A 27,180-nucleotide genomic window follows, 5' to 3' on the forward strand; every position below is an offset into this window, starting at 1 on the left:
GGCAAATAGATGGGAAAAAAAGTGGGAAAAGAGGCAGATTTTATTTTCTTGAGCTCCAAAATCACTGTGGAGGCTGACTGTAGCCACAAAATTAAAAGACATTTGTTCCTTGAAAGAAAAGCTATGACAAACCTAGACAGCATATTAAAAAGCAGCAACATCACTTTGCCAACAAATGCCCGTATAGTCAAAGCTATGGTTTTTTCCTGTAGTTGTATACAGATGTGAGAGTTGGACCATAAAGAAGGCTGAGCACCAAAGAACTGATGCTTTTGAATTCCAGTGGTGAGGACTCATGAGAGTCCCTTGGATAGCAAGATCAAACCAGTCAATCCTAAAGGAAATCAACCCTGAATATTCACTGGAAGGACTGATGCTAAAGCTGAAGCTCCACCTGATGCGAAGAGGTGACTCACTGAAAAAGACCCTGAAGCTGGGAAAGATTGAGGGCAGGAGCAGAAGGGGATGACAGAGGATGAGCTGGTTGGATGGCATAACTGACTAAATGGATATGAATTTGATCAAATTCTTGGAGACAGTGAAGGACAGGGAAGCCTGGTGTGCTGCCGTCCACGGAGTTGCAAAGAGCTGGACTCAACTTAGCGACTGAACAGCAACAACAAGTTTAAAGTTACTGGGCAATTGTTTCCAGAATCTATTGCCTTTCTAATAATGTGAACATCTTATGTGATATCTTTGAATAAGAGAGAAATGCTTATAAGCATTTGGTAAGCATATTCTTAAATATGGTAAGCATATTCTAAAACAATAATGTTAATAATGATGATGCCCTGATGTTATTTCCTTGGTATAAATTCTTCTGTCATGACTTATTTCAAGATAGCAAGGTGAGATCACAAGAGCTAGGATTGGAAGAGCTGCATACAGTTGGCCATCTTGAGTGGGAGGGCTGAGCACACAGCACTGCATCGGGGGATGAAGAGGAGCCAGTGGAAGGCAATGGGAAGTGACAAGGTGTTGGCAAACTGCGAGTATATGCTCTAACTGAACACATTCAAATTTTAAAAAAACTGAGCAGGGTGGTAACGGCTTATGGCTCTCCAATTTGTGACTCCAAAATAAAATACATGATCCAGACTCCTTAGTCTGGCCTTTGAAGTTCTTTTCTTCCTGGTTCCTTTCAAGCCTTCCTAGCTTGTTGTTAGTCCTCTGACTTGTTCACTGTAATCTGGCCACATTGAGCTGCTTATGGTTCCCTGAGCCTGCCTCAGTTATCGCACAGAGTCCCCTCCTTCCTGGGATATTCTTTCCCATCCTATCTTTTTGGAAATGTCTCTTCCTTCCTTAATCCTGGTTATACTTCTGACCTATGTCAACAATACAGACACAGTGAGTTCTGCGCTCCCACAAAATTATTTGCCAGATTGTGTATCAGCAAGTATCATACTGTGCTGCGTTTCATTTACACATTCTCCTTCCCCACAAGACTGAGAGTTTCTTGAAGATGGAAATTTTGTCTTACTTATTTTTTTTAATTTTCATCATTTAGGGCAAAGTTTGGCTTATGTAAGGAACTCAGTAAACACATAAATGTATACATACATGAGTCACTATTAATAATAATAATTATTATTATAAAAGCAAACTCTTGGGTGGAACATGCTGCTGCTGCTGCTGCTAAGTGGCTTCAGTCATGTCCGACTCTGTGAAACCCCAGAGACGGCAGCCCACCAGGCTCCCCCGTCCCTGGGATTCTCCAGGCAAGAACACTGGAGTGGGTTGCCATTTCCTTCTCCAATGCAGGAAAGTGGAACATACTATATGGCAAAAAATTAGTGTAAGCATTGTATATATATTAAATGATTGAATTCTTAAATTAATATCCTTATTTACATACCCACTTTATAAGTGGTAAAATTGAGGCTCAGAGGAAGAAACTTACATACCAAGGTCACATCACTAATAAGTGTTGGAGCTGGACATGTAGCTGCATCAGACTTTATCCCACCTCTTGGCTTTTCTTGACTCCTCCTTAATTCTTTAGCAGTCTTGGAAAAACAAAAACACTTGCAAGTATGTTTGTGACTGCAGTAACTAAATGCCCTCACTGTCCTGTAATTCAGGTTACTCAGGATCATTAGCTATCTGAATGAGGCTGCTGCCATGGAGGAATTTAGAGAGAAAAGCAACAAGTTTAATTAGGTGGCTGTTGATAACACTGACCCAGGATAAATGGATTCTGGCGACAGAGGTGCTTTTGTTGCTGCCAGAGTCTTGCCACAGGTCATTACCATCTTGATAGATTTGAGGCCCTTTTCAGCCTGACTGCTTTCACCCAAGGATGGAGGAAGTGTCACTGGGCTTTGAGCTGCTTGGAGGCCCAGGGTAATGGAGGCAGGACTCGATGGATGGACCCCACCGGTGTCAGTGAAGAGTTTCAAGCAGTAGATGTCTCTACCCGAATTAGATGCAAGTCAAGTCCATATTGGATTCTGAGCCCTACCACATGTCAGACATTGTACCAAGTACTGAGAGGTGGGCAGAGATGGGTTTGGACAAAGGTGAGTCAGAATTAGGCCCTGACTTAAGCAGTGCTTTCCTCAAAATGAACTATATTATGTTGTAGAAGGTAAGCACAGAGAAGGAGGAGAAAATTATTCTCACTGAATCACTGTGGAAAGGTTTTATGGGCATAGTATCCCTGAAGGACAGGAAAGGTCTGAATGAACAGGAGGGAGAGATAGCATACCAGATAAAGTGGATGAGTACAATCATGAGGCCAAGGCATTGTGTCAGTAACTTTAGGGGATCAGCAGGCAGTTCCATTTGACTGATAGAATTTACTAAGGGGCATAATAATAAATAAAGCTGGAAGGGGAAATTCAGTCTATGACATGTCCTAAGTGAGAGAGCAGAGCACACAGCACTATATCAGGGGATGAAGAGGAACTAGTGTAAGGTTCGTAGCCAGTGTAAGATCTTTAAGATGCAACAGAAGGGCACGTAGGCAGTGAGAATCCACTGATGTCCTCAGAACATGAGCATGAAAGTGACCTAGACTGATGCTTCCCAGAGGTTAATTACAGGAACCCACTGGGAACCCTGTGAAAATGCAGACTCAGGTTCTGCATGACTGGGGTGGCCCTGCGTGTCAGCACTGCTAACAAACTCCTAAGTACTGCTGCTGCTGTTGGGGTGATTCTAAGACCACACTTTGAGTAGCAAAGTCTAGAAGAGATGGAAGTATGCAAAAATGAGTGGGGTTGGGTAAGAGATACATTTCAGTCTGTTCATTTGCATTTCACATTTATTATTCATGAATGAAATGTTCAGCAATCCCTAGGTTCACAGTTTGTTTGTTTTGTTTTGTTTGGCTTTTATTTTTTAAATTATTAGCAGCAGTGCTGCTCATTACAAAAGTAGTTCAGTGCTCGTAATTAGACTGCGACAAGATGAAGCACCATTAACCTTAGCCCAACAGCAGTAGCCACCATTCCCTACAGGTATCTGACTTTTTAGCTGATTCTGGGGAAAAGACTAAGATCAAATGGACAGCACAAGGCCAGAAAGGTATGGAGAAGAAAAGAGGAAAAGGTCTCGATTCTGACCAGCAAATCTCAGTCCTCCTGCCTGCTAACAACAGACAGTCCACACAGAAACAAGATACAGGCCCAAAGATCATTTAACCAATTTAAACTGTGGTGATGACTGTGTCAGGAGATGAAAAATCACAAAAGGCAGCAAGAGCAGAGCGATGAGAAGACCACCTGGCCGGGAGAGAGGTCCTGTGAAGCCAGGTCCTCCTGTGACCCTTAATAAGCAGTTGCCTTTAGATAGGTCATTTAATCTTTGGGTTTCTTCATCCATAAAATGAAGCCAATAGCCCCTCCTTGCTTTCTCCCGTGGGTCTGTCTGAGGATCAAATATGAACTCAGGTGTGAAAGCAAACACAGGCACAGCTTTGGAGACCAGTGAACTCAGTGGCACCCTAAACCTAAGAAATGGCTCCTGATCTCCTGGGCCTCAACATTGCTTTGCTCCCAGGACACCTCACTTTTTATATAAACATTCACCATGGTTATTTCTTCTGGGAAATCATTCTAAATTAAGCAAAAATGCCCTGCACACTTCCACTCACCCCACCAAGCCCAGGAAATAGAGTTGAGTTTATCCATTGAGCTACAGTCTGATAAGGGGCACACATGGAATCTGAGCACAAAGGCAAAGCAAAGAATACTTTTGCAAAAGTCAGAACAGCATGATGCATTGGAGCCCTGTCTCTGCAACCTTAGAGCTCTGCTATTCTTTTTAAAAATTTTTTATTAAATACAGTTGATATATAATGCTATGTTAGTTTCAGGTATACAGTAATTCAGTTATGTATACATACACACACACGTGTGTGTGTGTGTGTGTGTGTGTGTGTGTGTGTGTGTGTTTAATAGCTTATACTGGAAGAGTATAAAAATTATATATATATATATATATATTCCACTATAAGTTATTACAAGATATTGCATATAGTCCCTGTGCTATCCAGTAGTCTTCGTTGTTTAAATATTTTATATGTATTACTCTTCTGAATATTTTATATGTATTACTCTTTGATTTCTTCATCTGCAAACTGGAGGTGATATTTCTACCTAAGACAAATGCTATGAAGATTAAATTAAATGAAGAGTAATTTTTAATCTATAAGTTATTATATAATATTTAATATTATATAATATGTAATATAATTTATATAATAACTTATAGATTAAAATTACAAATATATATAAATAAAATATATAAATTTAAAAAATATATAATTTAATACTATTTTTTGTCAAAAACAAATGGAGAATGTCGTATATATTTTCATTTCTCTTTCCAACTGTGAAATATTACTCTGGCCTACTGGTAAATATCCCTTACTTGGCACTTCAATTTTAAAAGAATAATATAAACCTCCACACTTGTGTAGCCATTCACAGTTTAAAAGTAACTGTCTAATACTTTACAAAAATTACATGATAACTGAGAAAAATATGAGGAAAAACCTAAGAAAAATTCCATTTAGAGATCATCAAAATTATATAAATTATAGCAATATAATGGCAAGCACATAGAAAGCACTTATCACAAAGTGCAATTTAAGTGCTCAATAAATGTTATCTATTAATATTATAGCAATCATTGACAAAAATGTGCGGAGAAGAGCTGGAATGATATATACCAAAAATTAACAGTGGCTGTGCTTCTTTCAAGAGCAGAGGATTTCTAATTGATTAAAGACTGTACTAAAACAAAATCACTGATTAAAAAAAAAAATGGAAAGCCCATTCAAGCTCACCCAGCTACACTGATCATAAGCAGCAGAGTCAGGAATCAAGCCCAAGTTTTCTGATTCCAAATTCAGGACTCTTTATGACACTAGGCTGCTTCCTTGCCTTTACTTCATTTTATTGTCTGTCTGTCCAACATGGGAGAGCTGGATTTGACTAAAGCCATGGATAAAAACCTACATGGGTTTCAGGAGAGGTAGGCTATGAAACATGCTGAAAGTATTTTCCACGAAGATGAAGAGCAAGAGTTACTTGATCCCAGCCACTAGAGGCAAGTCTTCTCATTCAGGAATAAGAGGAATAAGAACAACAACCCCCACCACCACTTCACACTAATGTGCGTGGAGTGAAGATCCCATCTCTTCCCACCTCCCTAAACACCGCAGTCAAAGACATCTTGAGTACTTTTGACTCAAGAGCCACTTCATTGCCATTGTATCACACTTTTTGAGACTCCATAGAGTGTCAAGTTGTTCTCTTGGGGCTGGCTTAATGGATCATTTCTGAAAGGGTACACACTATTTATTTTGAAAGTCCTTTCCCAGAAGGACCAAGAAAGACAAAGCACAAGGAGGAGATAAAGCTGAGATAAAACATCATCCTGTCTTTATAGCTATAGAGGCTTATAAAGTTCCTGAACCGGCTGGGCTAAAAACTTGAGTCTCACTTGGAGTCTCCTTGCTTCATGCTATGCTAAGTCACTTCAGTTGTGTTCAAGCCTTTGTGACCCTATGCACTGTAGCCCGCCAGGCTCCTCTGTCCGTGGATTCTCCAGGCAAGAATACTAGAGTGGGTTGCCATGCCCTCCTATAGGGTGTCTTCCCCACCCAGGGGTCGAACCTATGTCTCTTATGTCTCCTGCACTGGCAGGTGGGTTCTTGACCACTAGGGCCCCCTGGAAAGCCCTTCTTAGGGTATTCTTAATGGTTTCAGCTAACTGGGATCTCGCTGGAGTTGACTGCATTTCTCATTTTTGTTTTGGTCTCCTTTTGGTCTCTTATCCTCCTTGTATTCTCTACCCAAATGCCTTCAAACTTTTGTTTTTTCAATTCTGCTGAATGATACATTTGTATAAATTTAGAACATCACAAAGAAGCTCACCTGAACTAGTTTGAGTGATATCCCCCAGAAAATGCCTTGACTGGCTTAATGTTATTTCATGCCCTTATTTCATACATAGATAGACCTTCTGCAGCCTTGCAGCCTCTGTCTGGCATTCATTTTTCCTCAGTCACCTGTCCAGACTTCATCCATTCATCAGTGAAAAGATGACTCTTTTGCCGAATTGGATAACAGTTTTTGAATACTGGAAGAATATAATATTTTCTGAGCCTTTTTTGTGTTATGACAATATCATAGCCACATATACACTTTTAAACTTAATCTGCATTATTAGCATATCCTCGACTACTTTCTTAAGTTTAGACAATTAACAAAACAATAAAATCAAACTCTGATCTCTAGCGTTTGCTTACTTCCATGACATAATTGCTACCACCAATTCCAAGCTACCAGCATGACATCCCTGAACATGCAGTTGGTGAAAGATGAGCACACTATCATAAATTATTTCCGGCACACAAGTAGAATAGGTAAAAGTAACCCCAGGTTTCCAGGTCCCACTAGTACTAAAGAATCCACCTGCCAATGCAGGAGATGTTAGGGAGGTGGGTTTGATCCCTGGGTTGGGAAGATCCCCTGGAGGAGGGCATGGCAAACCACTTCAGGATTCTTGCCTGGGAAATCCCATGGACAGAGGAGCCTGGTGGGCTACAGTCCATGGGGTCACACAGAGTCAGACTCAACTTAGCAACTAAAACCACCACCACCTGTACTACTTGGACAGCAAGAAGATCAAACAAGTCAATCCTAAAGGAAATCAACCCTGAATATTCATTGGAAGGACTGATGCTGAAGCTGAAGTTCCAATACTTTGGCCACCTGATGGGAAGAACCAACTCATCAGAAAAGACCCTAATGCTAAGACTGAGGGCAGGAGGAGAAGGGGGAGGCCGAGGATGAGACGGTTGAATGGCATCACCAACTCAATGGACATGAAATTGAGCAAACTTAGGGATACAGTGAAGGACAGGGAAGCTTGGTGTGCTGCAGTCCATCAGGTCACAGAGAGTTGGATGCAACTTGGCTATTGAACAACAACCTACACTACATTAAAAGGGTTTTTACTATTCATGATTCTGAAGATGGAATACTGATTTGAAAGCAGACATTCTTTAAACCACTGATAAGCAGCCAAGGATTTTTCATCTCCCCAGAAGAAACTGAAAGTTGATGTACACAAAGCCCAGTCATTTTTGTCACATACGAGTAAGTGTTATGCTTGAAAAGAGTCTTGTGTGGTTGGTAAGGTTGGGGCAATTGGTCTATATTATAGCCCCTGAAACTTATAAGAACGGATGGTCTTATTCCATTAGAAAAACAAGTAAAGGGCACAAGAGTAGCCCTGGGCTCTCACCTCTCTGGGCCCGTGTATTTATACATTTGTTTTGTTTAGTCTTGCTGTTGTTATTTTGGAGGTTTGCTTTTAATGTGATTATTTTTGCTGGTTTTTTTTTTTTTTTTTTTTTTTTGCTGCACTACAAATGAACAGAAGAGTTAAGTGTGATAAGTCATTCAAAACCTGTATGCATGTCTTTCTTTTGACAAACAACCTCCTATCTTCTGCTTGAACAGTCACAGTGTCTGGGACCTCATTCATTTAGTCCAGATGCCTGAACATCTTTACAACTGACACCTCTTTCCATTACAAGTAGGCAGTCTGATCAAGCTATAAGGATTAACAGGCAAAGGAAAGTAACTGGCAATGTCTTACTCTGGTAGAAATGACTGAAATCAGATCTCTTGAAACTTGCTTTTGATGGAGGGTCATGGGAGAAGTAAAAGAATTTTAACAGAGAGGATGACCAAAAAAGAACACAAAATCACTACCATTTAAAAAGGAGAAATGGGTTTCAATGCACACAGGAAGAAAGCCTGACAGCAAATAAGCAAATGTGATGCTTGAAATTCTACATGCATGGGATACACACATTATTGTTGTCCTTAACATAAATGGATACCACAAAATGAAAGCAAAACAGAAAGCCAGTTGCTGGAAAGTGCTTTCCAATTCTTTGAGCTTCCTATTAGGTTTAGAGCTAGGTACAAAACTTGAGTCTTGGGGGTAAAACTGTTCATATTTATCTGAACACTGCTTGGTTCAGCATCCTAGTTGATATTAAAGCAAGCACACAATAATGGAGATAAGCCTCAACACAGATCACACAATCAGATTTATCTTTGGATAGTTGATATCTACTGGCTATTGTAATCACTAAGCAAAAGCATTCAAACAACTAAAAAAACAGGTCAAATAAAATCAAACAAAATAGGCACTATTAAAGAAAAGAGAGAAATGAGAAAGTCACTCAGTCGTGTCCATCTCTTTGTGATCCCGTGGACTACAGAGTCCATGGAATTCTCTAGGCCAGAATACTGGAGTGGGTAGTCTTTCCCTTCTCCAGGGGATCTTCCCAACCCAGGGATCGAACCCAGGTCTCCCACATTGCAGGCGGATTCTTTACTAGCTGAGCCACAAGGGAAGCCCATTAAAGAAATAACTGATACTATTATTTATATGTAAGAGTTACAGAAACATCCACCACTGAATTTGAAAGACCACATTTGTGCATCTTTTCTTATAAATGAGATACATTGTAGAAATGAATTAGTTAAGTGTTTACCTCTGATGTGACCTTCAGAATTTAAGTAGACACCTATCCTAATCAAGGCAGGCTTTTCATTTGCACAAGTCATACTCTACCCTGCGAATGAGAGGTGGAGAGTGGAAAATAATGATGATAGAGATGGAGATGGATAGATAAAAATAAAAGTAGAGGCTACAAATAACAACAAAAATTAACTATTGGCTTACCAATACTACTGTGAACAGAGAAAGGACACTGATATGCATTGAAAAGTCATATGTGCTGGGGACTTTGCTAAGAATTTTACGTTATCTCATTTAGTCATCCTAACACCTCATCAAGTATATATCATTATCTCTAATTTATATATTAAGACACAAATGCTCAGAAATTGTCAGGTTGGTTTTCAAAATTCATTTTAATTCAAATATTGGAACCCTTTTGAAACAATGATATCATGTGGTGGTCAGACAGATGGAAACAAGTTATTTGGTTCTGCATTTCATTGATTAAGGGATTTATTCTGCTTGCCTGGATGCTTAAACATTCCAGAGTTGCCCTCCTAAAACTTAATCAAAGAAGATGTCCCACCCAGAGGTGAAAGACTAAATGATTCTTCACTCAAGGTATAGAAGTTACTGAACTTTTCTGCTGAAACCTCTGGAGATCATATTACCAAGAAAATTTACTGAACTCTGAAGTGAAATTCTAACTGCATTCTCCTCTTAATGTTATGGATTCTGTAGAAGAAAAGACATGCCTCTTACCCTTATTATGAGTATATTTTACCTATTATTGTAAAGACCATGACATTCCTCATATTTGCCTGGTGGTTTAAGTAAAGGTCACATAGACACTAGAGTTTTGGGGGAGGACAGAAAGGTAACCATCTCCATGCTGTCTTTTGCAATGAAAACCCCTGTAGCTAAGATTAAAACTTGAGAGTGAATAGAGCAGTCAATAAATTGACAAGGATGTAAGTGTTAGATTTGGTTTTTATCCTAACTCTGAACAGGTGGCCTGTCTTTTTTTGGTAGTGGTGGGGAAGGGGTTATATTTATTTATTTTTAAATTTTTATTTTATGTTGGTGTACAGCTGATTAACCATGTGATAGTTTCAGGTATACAGCAAAGTGACTCAGGTATACACATACATGTATGTTCTTTTTCAGCTTCTTTTTTTCTCATTTAGGTTATTATAGAGTATTGAGCAGAATTCCCTGTGCTATACAGTAGGTCCTTGTTGGTTATCTATTTTAATATAGGAGTGTGTATATGCCAATCCCAATCTCCCAGTCTATCCCTTTCTACCAGGTGACCTGTCTTTATCCTACATGATTTTTCCTAGTTTTTTGCTCAAAATTCACATTGTATATGTTGACCTCACCCATCCTCTTTCCCAACCCTCCTTTCCACTGTATCCAGAGTGGGATGGTTAGTAGCATGGTATGATTGGTGAGAGAGTGCTTACAAGAGACAGAGGCTGGAACCAGAGAGCTCAATTAGGAGGCTAATGCAATGGTCCTTGTGAGAAATGGTCATGCCCTGAGTTAAGGTACTTGCAATGATAGTTGAGAGAGGCAACTATCTTGGAAAACAGTCATAGAAGTCAAACTTGGTCATAACATCAGCCATGGGGCACCACAAGACTTTACTCTGCAACAGGAGAGTAATTGATGATCTCTCTGTAACCAGAAGAAATTCTTCCAGAAATTCTGGCCATCGCCTATTCTATTATGGTATTGTCAAACAAAAGGCTAGATTTCCATTGCCCTTCACTTAGTCATAATTACTCACTCTGTCAAGAGCCAGAAGCCTTGAATTGTCTCTCCAGAAGTCTTGGTAATATGGCCTTTCAAGTCTTCCATGGCAGTCTCAATGACCCCTGGCTGAGTAGGAAGAAGAAAATACCTAGTTTAGAGAAGCCTGAGTCCCCTTCATGCTTATGATTAGTTACTATATCCCAGCACCACCTCCAGAAAGCTGACCAGGAAAGATAGTTCTTGGAGTAGCCTGTTGGTTGTTGGCACTGCCTGCCAGAGAGCTTAGTCTTGAATTCTGGTATTTACTAAGCTGCTCTCCTTGTCCGAGACAAAAGTGATCCAGGTCCTATAAGCCTTTCATAATCTTACTCTCACTTGTTCAAAGAAATTAGGATCGCTGTTTTCAGAGGGCCAGTTTTTCTGACAAACAAATATGTTTATAATGAAATTCAATGCATTTAGCAATATCTACTTTTTTTTTTTTTATCAAACTTTTCTCTCTTCAAACAGTACATGGCAGTAAAACATAAAAGAAAAACCTTCCAATGTTCTGACTGTAATTCTGGTTCTGGGAAATGAACTTTTTTGTCTCCTTATCTCTCTTTCTTCACCATTCTCCAAGCAGGTATTCCTACTATGAGCCTTCCTCTAGTTTAAAAATCGATTGACGTTCCTTAACAAGAAATTCACTTTCCTAGTGGCTGAGCAGTAAAGAAGCCTCCCTCTAATGCAGAAGACATAGATTCAATCCCTGGGTCCAGAAGATCCCCTGGAGAAGGAAATGGCAGCTGACTCGAGTATTCTTGCCTGGGAAATCCCATGGACAGAGGAGCCTGGTTGGGGAGGGGGGGGGCAGGGGTGGCACTGTAGTCCATGGAATCATAAAGAGCTGGACACAACTTAGTGACTAAAGAAGAAATTCATAGACGCTCAAGCTTAGTGATTCTTAAACTTCAGTGCACATGAGAATCACCTAAAATGTGTTTTTAAAACACAGATTTCTGGGCACTGTCCCCAGAGATTCTGATTCAGTAGTTCCAAGTAGGGGCCTGAGAATTTTCATTTCTATCAAGTTCCTGGGTGATGATATTGGTGTGGGACTCTACTGTAAGAACCATTGTTCTCTAGGCATTCACTCCCAGCCTTTGTTACTCATCAGAATCACCAGGGGAGCTTTGGAAAATTCTAATGCCAAGGCTGAACACAAGGCCAATTATATCAGATACGCAGTGGGTGGGATCCGCATTACAGTACATCAGGATTTTTAAAAGCATCTTGGGTAACTCCAGTGTATAGAATCACTACAGGTCAGGGCTCATCAATTATAAGCCATTTCATTTTATAGGTGTGGAAACGGGTCTGCATGTGGAAGTAACTTGTCAAGTTCCCTCCGGTAAGAGGTGACTGACAGGAGACAGGAAATCTAGACATTCCACCTCCAGGCAAAGAACACAGTGCTGACCTCATGCCCAACCCTGGAACAAGTATGCTACAAGCTCTCGTATTTTCTCTGTGTAATAGGGATTTATACTAAACACCTAATCTTCCATAAATATTAGCACTCCTAATCCTCCTGGTTTGAGACCTTTCCTAAAAGGAAACAGGGACACTAGCCTGGCCAAGACCCATTCAAATATACTTTTCTCCCAGAGGTGAGTGGGTTGTAGGATTTGGGGTTGCTTGTTTTCTCAGTCATTGATTAAAAAGCTTTAAAAAATGTTGACCACAGAATCCATTGGTTAAGAAAAATCTTACATGAGTCCACATGTAAAATATAGGAAAAGAAGTAAAGAATCTGCCTGCAATGTGGGAGACCTGGGTTCAATCCCTGGGTTGGGAAGATCCCCTTAAGAAGGGAAAGGCTACCCATTCCAGTATTCTGGCCTGGAAATTCCATGGACTGTATAGTCCATGGGGTTGCAAAGAGTCAGACACAACTGAGCGACTTTCACTTTCATACTTTCACTTTTCCCCCTCCCTTCCAATTCATTCCACACAGCCCAAGTCATCCTGGAATTTGCAGGACAACTACTTAGAGTTGGGTGTCCTGGGTTGATATTCCAGATCTGTCATGAACAAATTCTTTGACCTCTAGACAATGATTTACTGTCCTTGGCCTCCATTTCTTTATCTATAAGACAAATGAGTAGACTGGACCAAAGCTTTCCAAGCCAAGCTGATGATCAAAATCTCCTGGAAATCTTTAAGAAAATATAATCACAGCCTTTACACCTAGAGATTCTGATTTCTCAATTTTAACAAGTTTCCTGTTGAATTGGACAGTCAGCCAGTAGACTGAATGATTTCTGACTCTTTTGTCATCCTCTGCTGCTGGTTGAAGGGCTGTCAGAAAGCTAATACAGCACACCAGGCCTGCTGAACCTGGTGTGTCATGAAATCAGTAAGTTCTGGGACATTCATTAAATATGCTTTGTGCTCACGTTGACACAAGAGGTTGTATCAGCATCACTGATCCAGTCCCAGGTGGCTCAGATGGTAAAGAATATGCCTGCAATGAGGGAGACCTGGGTTCAATCCCTGGGTTGGGAAGACCCCCTGGAGGAGGGTATGGCAACCCACTCCAGTCTTCTCGCCTGGAGAATCCCCATGGACAGAGGAGCCTGGCAGGCTACAGTCTATGGGGTTGCAAACAATTGGACATGATAGAGTGACTAAGCACAGCACAGCTGGTAGGACTGGTCTATGTTTCATGGAAATTTCCTGGGATTCTGTGACAATTCTCTCATCGCCCATCCTCAGCTCTCCATGATGCACCCTGACTCTACCAGGCTCGATGGTCAAAGTTCTCTGCAAATGATATTTTCTTTGATGATTCATCATGGCTATTTTTCCTGTATCCATGTAATTTCTTCTTCAAGCTAATATAACTTGGTAGTGAAACTAGTACTTCTCAGAAGAAAAAAAATTAGAAATAGAATTGAAAAATAATGAAATAATAGTGAAATTAGCATTTTGTTTAATGCTTTTATACCAGGCACTTTGCCAAAAATATGTAAAGACAAATAAAAGAATGTATAAATTTTCAAAACTTTCCTTGTCTTTTCTATGAAAGGCAATCAGCAAAATCCATCAAAATGATCTATCCTTTGATCCACACATTCCATTTCTATGAAGTTATACTACTGACACTCTTGCATATGTACAAAATGACATATGCAAAGTTTCCTCTGCAGCCTGGTTTGTGGATAGCAAAAACTTGGAAACCATGCAAAAGTCTAGGAATAGGAGACTCGTTAGGTATATCATGGGATACATACATGCAATGAAATACGATAAATATGTAAAAAATGAAGAAACATACTATGAAGCAAGGGTAAATATGTCATCATTTGTGTAAAAAGGGAGGAATGGATAAGAATAAGTATTTTTGTTTGTACACACCTAAAGTCACTCTAGAAAGATACACAGAAAAGGTTAACAGGCATCCCCTACAGGTAGGGAAGGAACGTGATGGTGGACACAGTGTATAGAGGTGTTGTTTTACTACTCATCCCTGTGTGGATGCTCAACTCTTTTCTACCCTATGGACTGTAGTCCACCAGGCTCCTCTGTCCATGAGATTTCCCAGGCAAGGATACTGGAGTGGGATGCCATTTCCTACTCCAGGGGTCTTCCCAACCCAGGGATCAAATCCACATCCTCCTGTACTGAGCCTCCTGCATTTTGGGTGGATTCTTTATTGCTGAGCCACCAGGGAAGCCCATTGTTTTACTATACACCTTTTCAAAAGTTAAAGGTTAAAAGTAAAGTGGATTCTTTAGAGAACAGTTTGGAAAGCTCTGAAATCCTGTCTGGGTACTCACTGCCTTAGTTCTCACCTTCAGTAGAAACATCGATCACGCCTTTATGGAACAGTTATGCATCGTGTCCTGATAAAATATTTTACTCTTCTCCATTTGTTACTCATGGTTACTATGATACATTAACTTCAGCCATTTAGTGTCAAAAATACAATAAAGTGTGTGAACATTTTGACTTGTGTCCAGGCCAAGGTTTTTTTTTAATCTCAGCCTTTCTGGTTGCTATGAGACCCTCACCAAGTCACCTTGTCATTCCACACATCAGTCTACATGCATTTGTTAGATAGATGAGATACCATTAACTGTAGCAGCTGTTTGGAAATGCCCAAAACATTGATAACATTGAATAATAAAAGACTCTATTATCATTCTTCTTATTAATACTAAATAGAAGGGAAACCTTTATACCAGGATCAGGGGATCAGATGATTATTGCAGTGGAACAATTAGCTCTGAGACTCCTTGCAGCCTGAGACTCAAAGGAAAGTATATTGGAATGATATGTACTCATCATCCGATCAAATAAAGCTTAGCAAGAGAGTACACATACATTTCTAATTATAAATTTTAAGAAAAAAATCATTAGGGGGATCCTTATTTTTAAGTCACTACATGACATAATGAACAATAGCTTCTCTGATGTCCAGCCCTAAATAGTTTCAGTCAAAACAAATGTGCTGAGGAAAGTTCAAGGACATAAGTATTTGTTGTTGAACTTATTTTATATTGGAGTAGAGCTGATTAACAATGCTGCAATAGTTTTAGGTACACAGCAGAGTGACTCAGCCATGCATATACAGACATATGTATTTGTCTCCTTGCATTTCCTTGAGCTAGACTAGCCTGGGAGTCAATTGTCACACAAACAATATTCATGTCTGCTATTAATATTTTCCCTTGTAATGGACACTTTAGCCAGACAGTGAGAAGAAAGGACAGAGTAGAAAAGAGTGCTCCTAGGGACTTAGACACAGTCAGCTCTCTCTTGCGGGTGTCATCGTCCTCAGAAAGGGTTTGCTTTGTGATACATTCATAAGGTAAGAAACTAGTTCTGAATTGGACCTGATTTGTAAAGCCCAGGCAAATTTGTCTCTCTCTGAAAATGAAAGAAATGCTTCTTATCTCGTAATTGTTAAGGATCTATGCTCAGATAGAAACATCAACTTTTATTACCATCTTCAAAGCATTTCAGTGTAAGGAGGGGAATCCAGAAGCCTTCTGCCCAGTGAGATATATAATTTCTAAGCCAGAGGGAAGCTCACACAGACAATAACAATACAACTAATATATTTAGTTGTTCCCAGTGTAAGAGCAAGACACAGGGAAGCCTATAGTAAGAGAAGAGGGAAAAGGAGAGAGTATGAAAGCCAAATTAGTGTCATGAAGGCAATGACATCTTGCCACACAATGGGAAGTCCCGAACCTGCTTATTAAAGTCTCGTTCCTCACAATAGAACACAGGCTATAAAAAGGCCACGGGGAACCATTAATTAAATATTAAAAGATCAAATAGTTTTAGTCCCATTAGTTTGTATGTAATTTACATTCTCAAGTATAAATTTAGAGATAATTCCCCATCTCTAATCGCTTTCAACTTTCTGATAAGGTATCTGCAAATATAGAGTCCTACAGGGAGTTTAAATATATCTTTCCCCATGCAGATCAAGTATTGTTCCTTTCATAAGAAGTTGCTTTTGAATATCACTCTCTACAACTAAAGTGATTATCATAATATACCTCAAGTTATTAGCCTTGAGGGGTACTTTTGTGGAGAGAAGGCAGTAGGCCATTTTTAGACATGTCTAAGCAATAATAGCAAATGAACAAAAATAGGAGGAAAAGGTTATCCAAGCAGACTGATAGCAACTGGTTCAGACCCGCATTATGTGACTGCTCATTCACGGTCCAAGGTCAGAGACAGTGGAGAGGTGGCACAAAGTGCCAGGAATCCTGGGTTCCAGGCCTGCCATGGCCCCTAAGCTGCCAGAGAAGAGACGTCACATCAGTTCTGTGTGTCCTAGGGGTAGGATTAGATATTCTCTGAGGCCCTTCCTGGTTCGAAGCAAGAATGTCGCTAAGCCACATCAGAAGGGCAAAGTTGCAGTAAATAAACACTTGTCTGGAAGACTAAGGAAAGAACGCAACAACTCAGAGTGACCCATAAAATAACATAAGAGGTTCAAGGGACCAGATTAACTTGTTTTATGACCAGATATTGAGAGATGTGATCTAATACACAATGTTATGGTGCTAAAGATGCCTCTTGTTTGCTTTACATTATCTTATATTTCCATATCCAACTTGAAACTCATATAATTGATCCTCCTTTTATTAGAGCATTAGGTGTCCACACCTGGCAGCTAAGAAATTGAGTCCATCTGCCTCAGTGAGCCAAGGAATAACTTTCCCTTCCAAGTTAAAAGATATGAACAAAAAGCAGCCTAAATATACAGCAAAACTTAAATAAATTGTATTATGTTTCCATGATACTTCTCTGGTGGCTCAAATGGTAAAGGATTTGCCTGCAACTCAGGCTATCTGGGTTCAATCCCTGGGTTGGGAAGATCTCCTCAAGAAGGGAATGACTACCCATGCCAGTATTCTTGCCTAGAGAATCCCCAGGACAAAGGAGCCTGGTAGGCTACACTCCATGGGGCTGCAAAGAGTCAGACATAACTGAGCACCTGAGCACACACAACAGATGTAACCCTATGTTTTGCACAATAAAATGTACATGTAAGAAAAAAGTAAGAAAGGATATTCATCAAAATGTATAAAAGCATATTTATATATTTTCTTTAACTTTGAGCTGTGGAATTATAAACCACCTCCAGTGAAATTACTTTAAAACCTAAAATGCAAGGCCAAAAAATTTGTCTACTCAGTCTTACTGCTCTTCTGCATTTGCCACATAGCCTTAAAACTCTTACACTGTAATAAATTGATTTCTTTTAAAATCACTGCTTGGGATCAAGAACTATGAATGGGAATTGGGAAACATCAACTCTAAACCCAGCTTTGGTTCTTATTAGCTTCTTGGGCAAGTCAGCGTGCACTAAGTGTTAGGACTTCCGGTGAGCCTCTGCCCCTCTCTGGGTCTTAGTTGCCACTAAAAATGAGAGCGTTGACTAGCAACTTGGTGTTCAAAGTGTGATCTGTGGACAGAAAGCATGAGTATTTCCATAGAGTGCATATAAATGCAGAATCTAAGGCCTCATCCCAGACCTACTGAATCAGACCAATATTCTAACAAGCTTTCCAGGTAATCTGTTTGCATGATAAAGCTGAGAAGCACCACACCAGATCATCACTGGACTAGAGCTCTTTTCAGCTCCAAGAAGTGATACCTTGTGATGTGATTAATGTTTCATAGGTCTGAGTCATTCATAGTCCTGGTCTGATTTAATTATCCCTCGAGAAAATGAGTTAGCTTCCTTCATTTAAACCTCTCTGCTGCTCTAGACCCTATAGGTCTACATTTATACCTTACTTTAGAGGTCATGGTGAGGTCATGGGCATCTTAATGCCATTTCTTATTACCACTTACAGAAATGTGAATGCCAAATTAACCAAAAAAAAAAAAAAAGAGGAAGAAAGTATTTAGAACAGCAAGAGATGCTGTTTATGAAATGTTAATAGGTGTGTCTTACACTGTATTAAGAACCCTTTAAAAAGTAGCTTATTTAAACTCTCAGATAAAACTGACATTTTATCCATACTTTGAAGAGAAGAAATTTATACATACATACACACCACACACACATATCTCCTTCCATTTCCTCATCTACCACCACATCAACAGATCTGTGGTTTACAAGGTAGTAAAACCATATCATTCCTTTATTTATTCAAGCTAATATTTATCATTGTTTCAGTAGAACCAACAATCTCATTTTCATTATCCTAGAATGCATTAAAGCACATTCATTATACTTGTGTGCTAAAAAAAAGAAAAAAAGAAACCAAGAAGAAAAAAAAGTAAAACCTCTTCATATTTTGTCTCTTAGTCTGAAGGAAAGTGAATGCTGACTGCCTTGGGAATGTAGCCCTCACACTCACCTCCTAAAGAGTCCTTGTGTCTACTTCAGACTCACTGACAAAATTAGAAGGTTTTCCTTCCCAGGCTCTTGAGAACTTAAAGTTGATTTCTATACACCTGGTGGAAAAGATGTTCTTCACATGAATCAGAGTCAGTAATAGAAAACCTTTACTAAAACATCCTAAGTTCAATTGTACTTTATGGTAGAAAGACCACCGGACTTAGAAGATACAGAGCCTAGCTACAGGTCTTACACTAATATCATACGACTTAGTCACTTAACTCCTCTGAAGCTTCTGTGCATTACTCCTAAAACAAGACTGATAAGCCTTTCTCTGCCTACCTCACAGTGCTGCTCCAGGGGACTGTCTCTTATAAGCTACACAGAGCCACACAAATAAAAGCATCATGTAAACAAATAAATAAAAGCTCTGTTGTAACTTTACAAGAATTTACAGAATCCTTGTAAACCACAGATCTGTGTCAGTTTAGCTGAGCTGCAACTACACTTTCTAGAATTCCCTTTCTTGTCTGCTTCCAACTTAGTGTTGGCCACAACAGACATTTGTGTCAGACTTCAAAGGTAGAAGTGAAACATCAGTCGTGTTCTTGCTGAAGATCAGGGCAGGCCAATCAGACCTGTTGTTCAGAGCTGCTGATCTCTTGTTTGTTTGATGGCATGAAAGGGAGTGGGGGAAGCCCCTGGACCTATAGCTTCTTTTGTTACAGTCAGACTTCCTCCCTCAGATCCTCCTTCCCTGAACTGAGTAAGTGTGCAGCTCACTCGGTGGAGAATACTGGCTTTTCCTGAAAATGACTCACATCTTCAAATCCAAACTTGGTGGGAGAGCAGCACAGGTTCCATTTTTCTGTGGTGAGTGCTGCCGGATCAAAAGGAGTTCTAATTCGTCCATGTAGGTTCCCCTGTTCCCTAGTTCTACTGCACAACGGCCAGTTGGTTGATGTATAACACCTCCAGACCCATCAACAGATGCAAAGACAACAGCTTTGCATAGATTTCTCAGGCAGCTCTCTTAACTATACCAGCTTCCAATTATACATTTATTATTCCATATCATTCATCACTGTTCCTCTCTCATCTAACCCTGATAGATACATCATCACTATCAAAAAAAATGGACATTCTAAGGGATGCTTTGATTTTTATCCCAGATATATCTTACAACTAAACTTTGCATATTCAAAAAAGTTACCATGCTTTGGAAAACAAGCCATTTGCTTTACATATACAAAAACACACAAACACACACATAATAAGGAACATGCCAGCAATTTGCATATATGAGTCACTGGATATAGCTAAGACTCACTGAATATAGGTAATGTGGATATATGTTTTCAAACACACACACACACATATACACACACACTGAGTCTCTTTAGTTAAAACTTTATCTTAACCAAAGATTAACTTTAAAAGCTAGAACATCCAAGTTCATTAATTAAAACATTATAAATAGCCTCAAACTCTTAGCCACCACTTATTTAGGAGGTTGAGTTGAAAAAAAAAAATGTCAGTAAAGAGATGCTCCAGGTACATGTGAAAATTCAGGTGGTCTCTGCTGCCACAGTGTACAATCCGCAGTTTAGCCTCTAATTGTTTATAGCCTATGAGCTCACTGCTAGTGTGTTGACAAGAAAGTTAAAGGATTGGTAAAAGGAATGATGCTAAAGCTGAAACTCCAGTACTTTGGCCACCTCATGCGAAGAGTTGACTCATTGGAAAAGACTCTGATGCTGGGAGGGATTGGGGGCAGGAGGAGAAGGGGACGACAGAGGATGAGATGGCTAGATGGCATCACTGATACGATGGACGTGAGTCTGAGTGAACTCCGGGAGTTGGTGAGGGACAGGGAGGCCTGGCGTGCTGCGATTCATGGGGTCACAAAGAGTCAGACACAACTGAGTGACTGATCTGATCTGATCTGAAAGCAGATCTATAAACAGGAAGGAGAATTCAAGACAGAGGAAGGTACTAGAAACCAAGGATGTTTCCACTTGATCCAAACGTGAGAAGTCGGAAATATTTTTAACATTTGGATATATAAACACCACCCTCATTATGCACCCATCTATTTACTCCCCAGCTTTGATGCACAGGGAAGAAGCTGAGTTCCAGACTGCAACTCTATATTTGGAATGAAGTGCCTGCCCTACACTCTACTACCAGCATGCCCTGTGTACCCTTGAGGTTCAGGTATTCTCAGCAATGCTTTCTATTCCATCACTCATGTCTTTTCCTAACATAGAGCAAATAACTCCCTCTGGGCTCCCAGCTTTATATTCTTCTAGCAAGTCTGGTTTTCTCTTCATGGAGCATTAACTTATTGAGGTCAGGTTTAGCAGGAATACAAAACTGAGGAGCCAAAGACCCATGGAAACTGGAGGACCTGCTTCTCTGATGGTCAAAATAGACCCATAACTTCTCTGAAATTCAGATCCTTCACCTGTAACATTAAGATAAGGATGACTTCTTCACAGTTATTGTTGTTATTACATGAGATAACAAATGTGAAAACTGTTGATAAAATGTGGTATATGGAAGAATATTAAGATGTTAAAGAGAAGTCTTATGCAGTATTTAAGAACACTAATGCTTTTATGATTTTACCCGAGTAACGAAGTACTTCCGTGAAAGATAAGGCTTGTGATAGGGATTCGGGTAGAGAGCTGATTCAACCACACTTGGCAGCCTTGAAATCTGCTTTGGCACTGGGACCTCTGTTTCTGGCTCCCTCTCCTCCATGGACAGCTGATCCGTCTCAGAAGGTTGGTCATCTTCCTCTCGCTTCAGAGACACAGGCTGGAATCCCTCAGAGCTCCCAATTCTTGACATTTCTTTAGCCTAAAACAAAGAAACAAAATTCTCAGGGGAAAAAAAAAAAAATCACCTGTGTCTTAACTATGGCAAAAAAGCCCATGATGAACAACCAAAGCTCCCGAAACTGACAAACCCACCTTACGTTAACTGAACAGATGCACTGACGGATGGAGTTCAGTAACACAGACAATATGATCATCAGGGGACATTTACCAGGGGACAGCAGCAGAGACTCTCTGGACAGAAAAAAAAGAGGCTACAAGTAGTTCCATTTTCCCCATCTTTAATTCCATGGAACAGGAAGGTAAACAAGGAAAGAACAATATGAAATTATTATCACTTGAAAATTTCTCTTCAAGTTTTTGTAGTGTTTTTTCTTGAAAGTCTACTGGCCTGTGAGCTTATTTAGGAGTTAAAAGCAATGATGATGCACTTTTTAATGTACTTCTTACTAATAGGGCACAGAAGCACTTAGAACTGAGTGCTTTCTTGAAACTGAAAAATCGCAATTCTAAAAATGTATCCTCAAGAACATATTGTACAACACAGGGAATATGACCAATATTTTATAATAGCTATAAATGAAATATAATCTTTAAAAATTGTGAATCACTACATCGTACACCTGCTATATATAACATTGTACATCAACTATACTCCAAAAAGAAAATTTTTAAGTAAAAAAATAAATTAAAAAATAAAAATGTATCCTAAAGAAATAATTTAGACAAATGCCAAAAGATGTAAATATAGAAGGCCATGCATTACAACATTGTGTCTAATAGCAAAAAAAATAAATAAATAACTTCATGTCTAACAGCACGACATTGTATGTAATAGCAACGTTAGACACTCACACAACATTGTGATTAATACTAAAAATATATATAGTGAAACTAAGTATCCATCAGCAGATAATTGACTAAGACAAGAGTCATAGTGCACAAATACAATTTGGTCATCAGAAATGTGAGAATATATTGCTACAGAATGATGTCCAAAATGTAATGCTAATGGAAAAATAAGTCATAAAATATTATGAAAATGTTATTCAAATTTGTTACAATAATTCAGAAAGAAGGAAGGAAGGGAGGGTGGGAGGGAATGAGGGAGGCAGGAAGGAAGGGAAGAAGACATAATACCTGAACTTGCATGCGTATATACATGTATGGTAGGACAGAGGTTAGAAACAAAATCTGAAAAGAAGTAAAATAAAATATTAACAATGATCATCTCTGAAAATCTAGTGGTTACCAATGGGGAGAGGGAAAGGAGAGAGGACCTGATAGGGGTAAGGAATTAGGAGGTATCAACTATATGTGTGGGCTTCTCTGGTAGTTCAGTTGGTAAAGAATCTACCTGCAATGCAGGAGACACCAGTTCAATACCTGATGTGAGAAGATCTGCTGGAGAAGGGAGAGGCTACCACACTTCAGTATTCTTGGGCTTCCCTTGTGGCTCAGCTGGTAAAGAATCCACCTGCAGTGCAGGAGACCTGGGTTCAATCCCTGAGTTGGGAAGATCTCCTGGAGAAGGGAAAGGCTGCCCAATCTAGTATTCTGGCCTGGAGAATTCCATGGACTCTATAGTCCAAGGGGTCGCAAAGAATTGGACAACACTGAGCGACTTTCACTTTCAGCTACTATGTGTAAAATATAGAAGCTGTGAGGACATATTGTACAGCACAGGAAATATAGCTGGTATTTTATAACTATAACTGGGGTAACCTTTAAAAATTGTGAATCACTACGTTGTACACCTGAAATGTATATAGTATTGTATATCAAGTAGACCTCAATTTTAAAAAGGCAATGATTGTCTCAGGATGATACAGTTACAGGTGATTTTTATTTTCTGTTTTCATAAGGTTCTGGATGCTTACAATGACTTCCTCTGACTTAAATAGAAACACAGTAGATTCACTAATATTTTGTAAATTAAAAGAAGTATCACAAAGCAAAACAAAATAGAAGCTACATGCTAGCCTAGCAAAAGGTGTCCTCAACCAAGTGGCCCTTCTCAAGCTGCGGCCACACGGTTACGGCTGCTGTGCACACACGCCCAATGCTACGACGTAGGAGGTTCTCCTGCCCAGCGTCACCATGGGACTGGGAATGCCACCTTAGTCGTAGGGCTCCTTCCCACAAACTCCATTTCCTTCCTCTTTGTGAAGCAACAGAAAGTGAGAAGTGGTGCCTACCCACAGCAAATTTACATGATTGAAACTGGGAATAATTAGAGTAGTCAAGGGTGGTAAAACAGTACTAGCATATAGTTTATTGCCTAACCCTGGATACTTCTGAGCATGAAGAAAGTGCTATTAACACTTATGCTAGGATGATAGGCATAAACCAGCATTGTCTCAGGCAAATGTGGACATACACAGTCACCCTGAGGGGCTTGAGTGGAGGGAACACGTGGCTGGTCAGAGACTCACAAGCAAAAAGCCCTCTGCTGATCACCTTACAGGTTATTTCCTCTGATTCTCCCAGCAGCCCTAGAATGATGGATTTGTTTCCATCTCTCTGAGGATCCCAGAGTTGGTGGGATGCCACCCCCCCAACCCCCGCCCTGTCCACAGCACAGATGGTACTAGAGGTAAAGAACCTGCCTGCCTATGCAGGAGACACAAGAGACAAGGATTTGATCCCTGGGTCGGGAAGATCCCCTGGAGAAGGAAATGGCAACTCACTCCAGTATTCTTGCCTGGAGAATCCCATGGACAGAGAAGCCTGGCGGTCCATAGAAGCCATAGGGTTGCAGAGAGTCGGACATGACAGAAGCGCCTTAGAAAGCACACACGCATGCACACATGCATCCCAGGGCACACTTGGAGAGGAGAGAAAGCACCTGGACTCCCACTCAGGACTCCCAACCACACTCGAGGTCGACAAGCCTGCCATGAAGCACTCTGTCTTACAGCAGGAAGGGCTTCACTGAGTTTTCAGATAAGTTTTTCAAGTTATTGGCCTGTGAGAAATACAAGGGCATGCATGGAGAAGCAGGAGAATTTTAGTGGGGGTGTGTGTGTGCGAGTGAGAGAGAGAGCACACAGAGGCATGCAGCCTCCCTGTTAGTTGCATGCTCTATTTTTGCAGGTCTGCCACCTCTTACAGAGGCTTTTGGAAGGAACTGTGTTTCTAGAGTTCCCTGTAACCTGTGAAGGAAGATTTGTGCCTTTGGGAAAGGAAAGCCTGCTTCTGTATTTGCCGCACTGTGTGAACTGGAGCCTAACAACAGACATCTGTGAAAAGCTCCAGTGCCTGGAAAACAGAGGGAGGATTTAATTAGCACCACTTCCTCTCCCTCAGGCTGTCTTCTCTGGAAACACTTGGGGATGAGAAGTTGAAGCACTTAGAGACTGAGCTTTTGAGATCCAGGAAAGAAGGAAACTCTCCTCCACTCCAGTTAAATTCTGACAGCCGTGAATAGTGGAGAAACAGCACAGAGACTCAGTCCAGAAGGATTCCAGCTCTGTTTCTGGGGACATCTTCACAAGGACAATGAACTTACCTCCCTTTAACACCTTCCAGGATATAAGAGAAGTGCCACGCATTGAAGCAGCCCCCTCCATGCCACCTGCCCAGACACTGTTTATTTCCAATTCAATAAAACATTCCATCCTATCTCTGCTTAACCATACTATATACATTGAAATACTAAAAGCTTTGTGTCTGGATAAATTAGTCTGCCTCACAGCAGACCCATCCAGAGCATTTAGAGTTGAATATGATCATTGTTCCCTAAGATTGCCTAGTAAATTGATCTTAGCTTGTGGTACCCAAGAGTCAAGGCAGAATAATTTCTAAGGGAAGCAAAGGGTCAAGGTTTAGAAAATAATTTCATCCATATTTTTTGACCTGATTTTCTCATTTTAGGGAATTCATATCGAAGGAGGAAACAGACAGAACAGGCTCCATTCTGAAAGCAGGACTCCACCTTGGGCCACCTGTGGACTTTGAGCTATATGCCCAGTACCTATGGAAACGACATACCAATGGAAAACCAGACTCCCCGCCTCCTTGGAAGAGCCCCAAGGCTCGTACCTAGACTCTCCTTCACCTAAACAAATACCCTAATTATCTGTGTAACCAAATAGAATCATAAATTCTATTATGCTTATTGGGGTATGACCACAGGCCTATTGATAAATGTCCGCTGTTAACTACCTAAGCTTAAGGAATATGAATCACGGATTAACGTTGATTGTATCTTTCTTTTCCTTTGTTCAGACTAGTTTCAGAGAATTTGGGGAGGTGGGTTTGAGCACGTACACTTAGAGTATAAAAGTTTTTCACAAAAACTGGTCGGGGTCCTAGGCTAAGAGAAGACTCTGCCTTGGGCCCGCCGGTATAATAAACTGCACTCCACTATCTGCATTGTCCTTCTGAGTGAGTTTGTTTCCTGGAACTCATGGCTACAATATAATGAGGCATCACCGACTCAATGGACATGGGTTTGGGTAGACTCCGGGAGTTGGTGATAGACAGGGAGGCCTGGCGTGCTGTGGTTCATGGGGTCACAAAGAGTCAGACACGACTGAGCGACTGAACTGAACTGAACCCTAAAAAAAAAAGAAAGAAAGAAGTAAATAAAGCCCTACAATACTAATTGCATGTTCTAGGCAGTAATGGAAAATTGGAAACCCACTAAACACCCAATGGTCAAGGAATTTCCTAGCTACCTAAATGACACTGAGCAGACCCTTAAAATAACAGCCCTTAAAATTGTACAAGCACTACAGCAGGGCGGAGTAAAGGATGTATCTTCTTGGGGCAAGAAAAGCAAAGAGATTTTCTGTGGTAATGATTGAATTATTTTTATGTTGGTAAAGACTAGAGGGAAAATATTTCTATTTATCGAGGTAGAGGGATCATAAGTGAATTTTTGCTTAAAAAAAAGTTAAATCATGTTAGCACTCCTTTTGTAATAAAATATATGAATAAATCTGTTGGTTCACAAAGTCAGGAGCTTCCCGGGTGAAATCTGAAACTGGCTCCTGTACAGAAAGGGCAAGAAGAGACCAAAGAAAGAAGCAGACCACTCCAAATTGATCGGTGGCAGAATTCATAAGCAAGAAAACTTACCAACAAGTCCTGTCTTGGGTGGCCACAAGGTGAGTGAATCTCCACACCCACCTGCCAGAAACTTAAAAGCTTATAGAGAGGCCTTAACTGGTCCAGCCACATCTTCAGTCCAGATGGACTCAACACCACATTGCTCTCTCAAGGCTACCTCTGGACAAGGGTTCCCACTTTGGGGATGGTGGGTGAAAGGTACATGGTACATTGCAAAGATATGGTGGGGGGTCCATTGCTCAGTTCACTTACTGGTCAACTAGTCACCATGCCCTCTGGAGGACTTCCTCCAGAAATGCCAAATAAATACATAAAAGAAGTGCCACCCTCCCTTTGGTCAGACAACAAGAATTTTATATTATTTCTCAGCTGCCAGAAATTTCAGAGCTAAATTTAATATCATATTGCAGTAAATAACTTATTTCTGGATCCTGGTCTATGTATGCCTGCCTCCTTTAGTACCTGCTATCGTATCTGAGACTTTTTCTAAGAATATTTCAGAAGCATATACAGCATAAGTGATAGCTAGAGAATTGTTGCCTAGTCCAGTTCCTTCATTTTGCAAGGTTTGGAACACTGATGTAAAAGACTTGCCCAGGGTCATACAGCTAAACAGATTCAAAACATGAAATCAGACTCCAG

General features: G+C 40.2%; 1 protein-coding gene across 2 annotated transcripts in view; it reads right to left on the minus strand.

Moving 5' to 3' along the window:
• TPRG1 (tumor protein p63 regulated 1) overlaps positions 1 to 27,180 on the minus strand; it is a 210,506-nt gene that overhangs the window by 111,886 nt on the left and 71,440 nt on the right. For both annotated transcript variants that reach the window (XM_061413117.1, XM_061413107.1), the window contains exons 2-3: positions 21,251 to 21,484; positions 10,793 to 10,884 (exon numbers count right to left, since the gene is read on the minus strand). In XM_061413117.1, the coding sequence (XP_061269101.1) occupies positions 10,793 to 10,884; positions 21,251 to 21,475 (317 nt within the window). In that variant the 5' untranslated portion in view covers positions 21,476 to 21,484. The remainder of the gene's footprint in view (positions 1 to 10,792; positions 10,885 to 21,250; positions 21,485 to 27,180) is intronic.

This window comes from Bos javanicus, chromosome 1, assembly GCF_032452875.1.
Source record: "Bos javanicus breed banteng chromosome 1, ARS-OSU_banteng_1.0, whole genome shotgun sequence".
NCBI classification, from domain to species: Eukaryota; Metazoa; Chordata; class Mammalia; order Artiodactyla; family Bovidae; genus Bos; species Bos javanicus.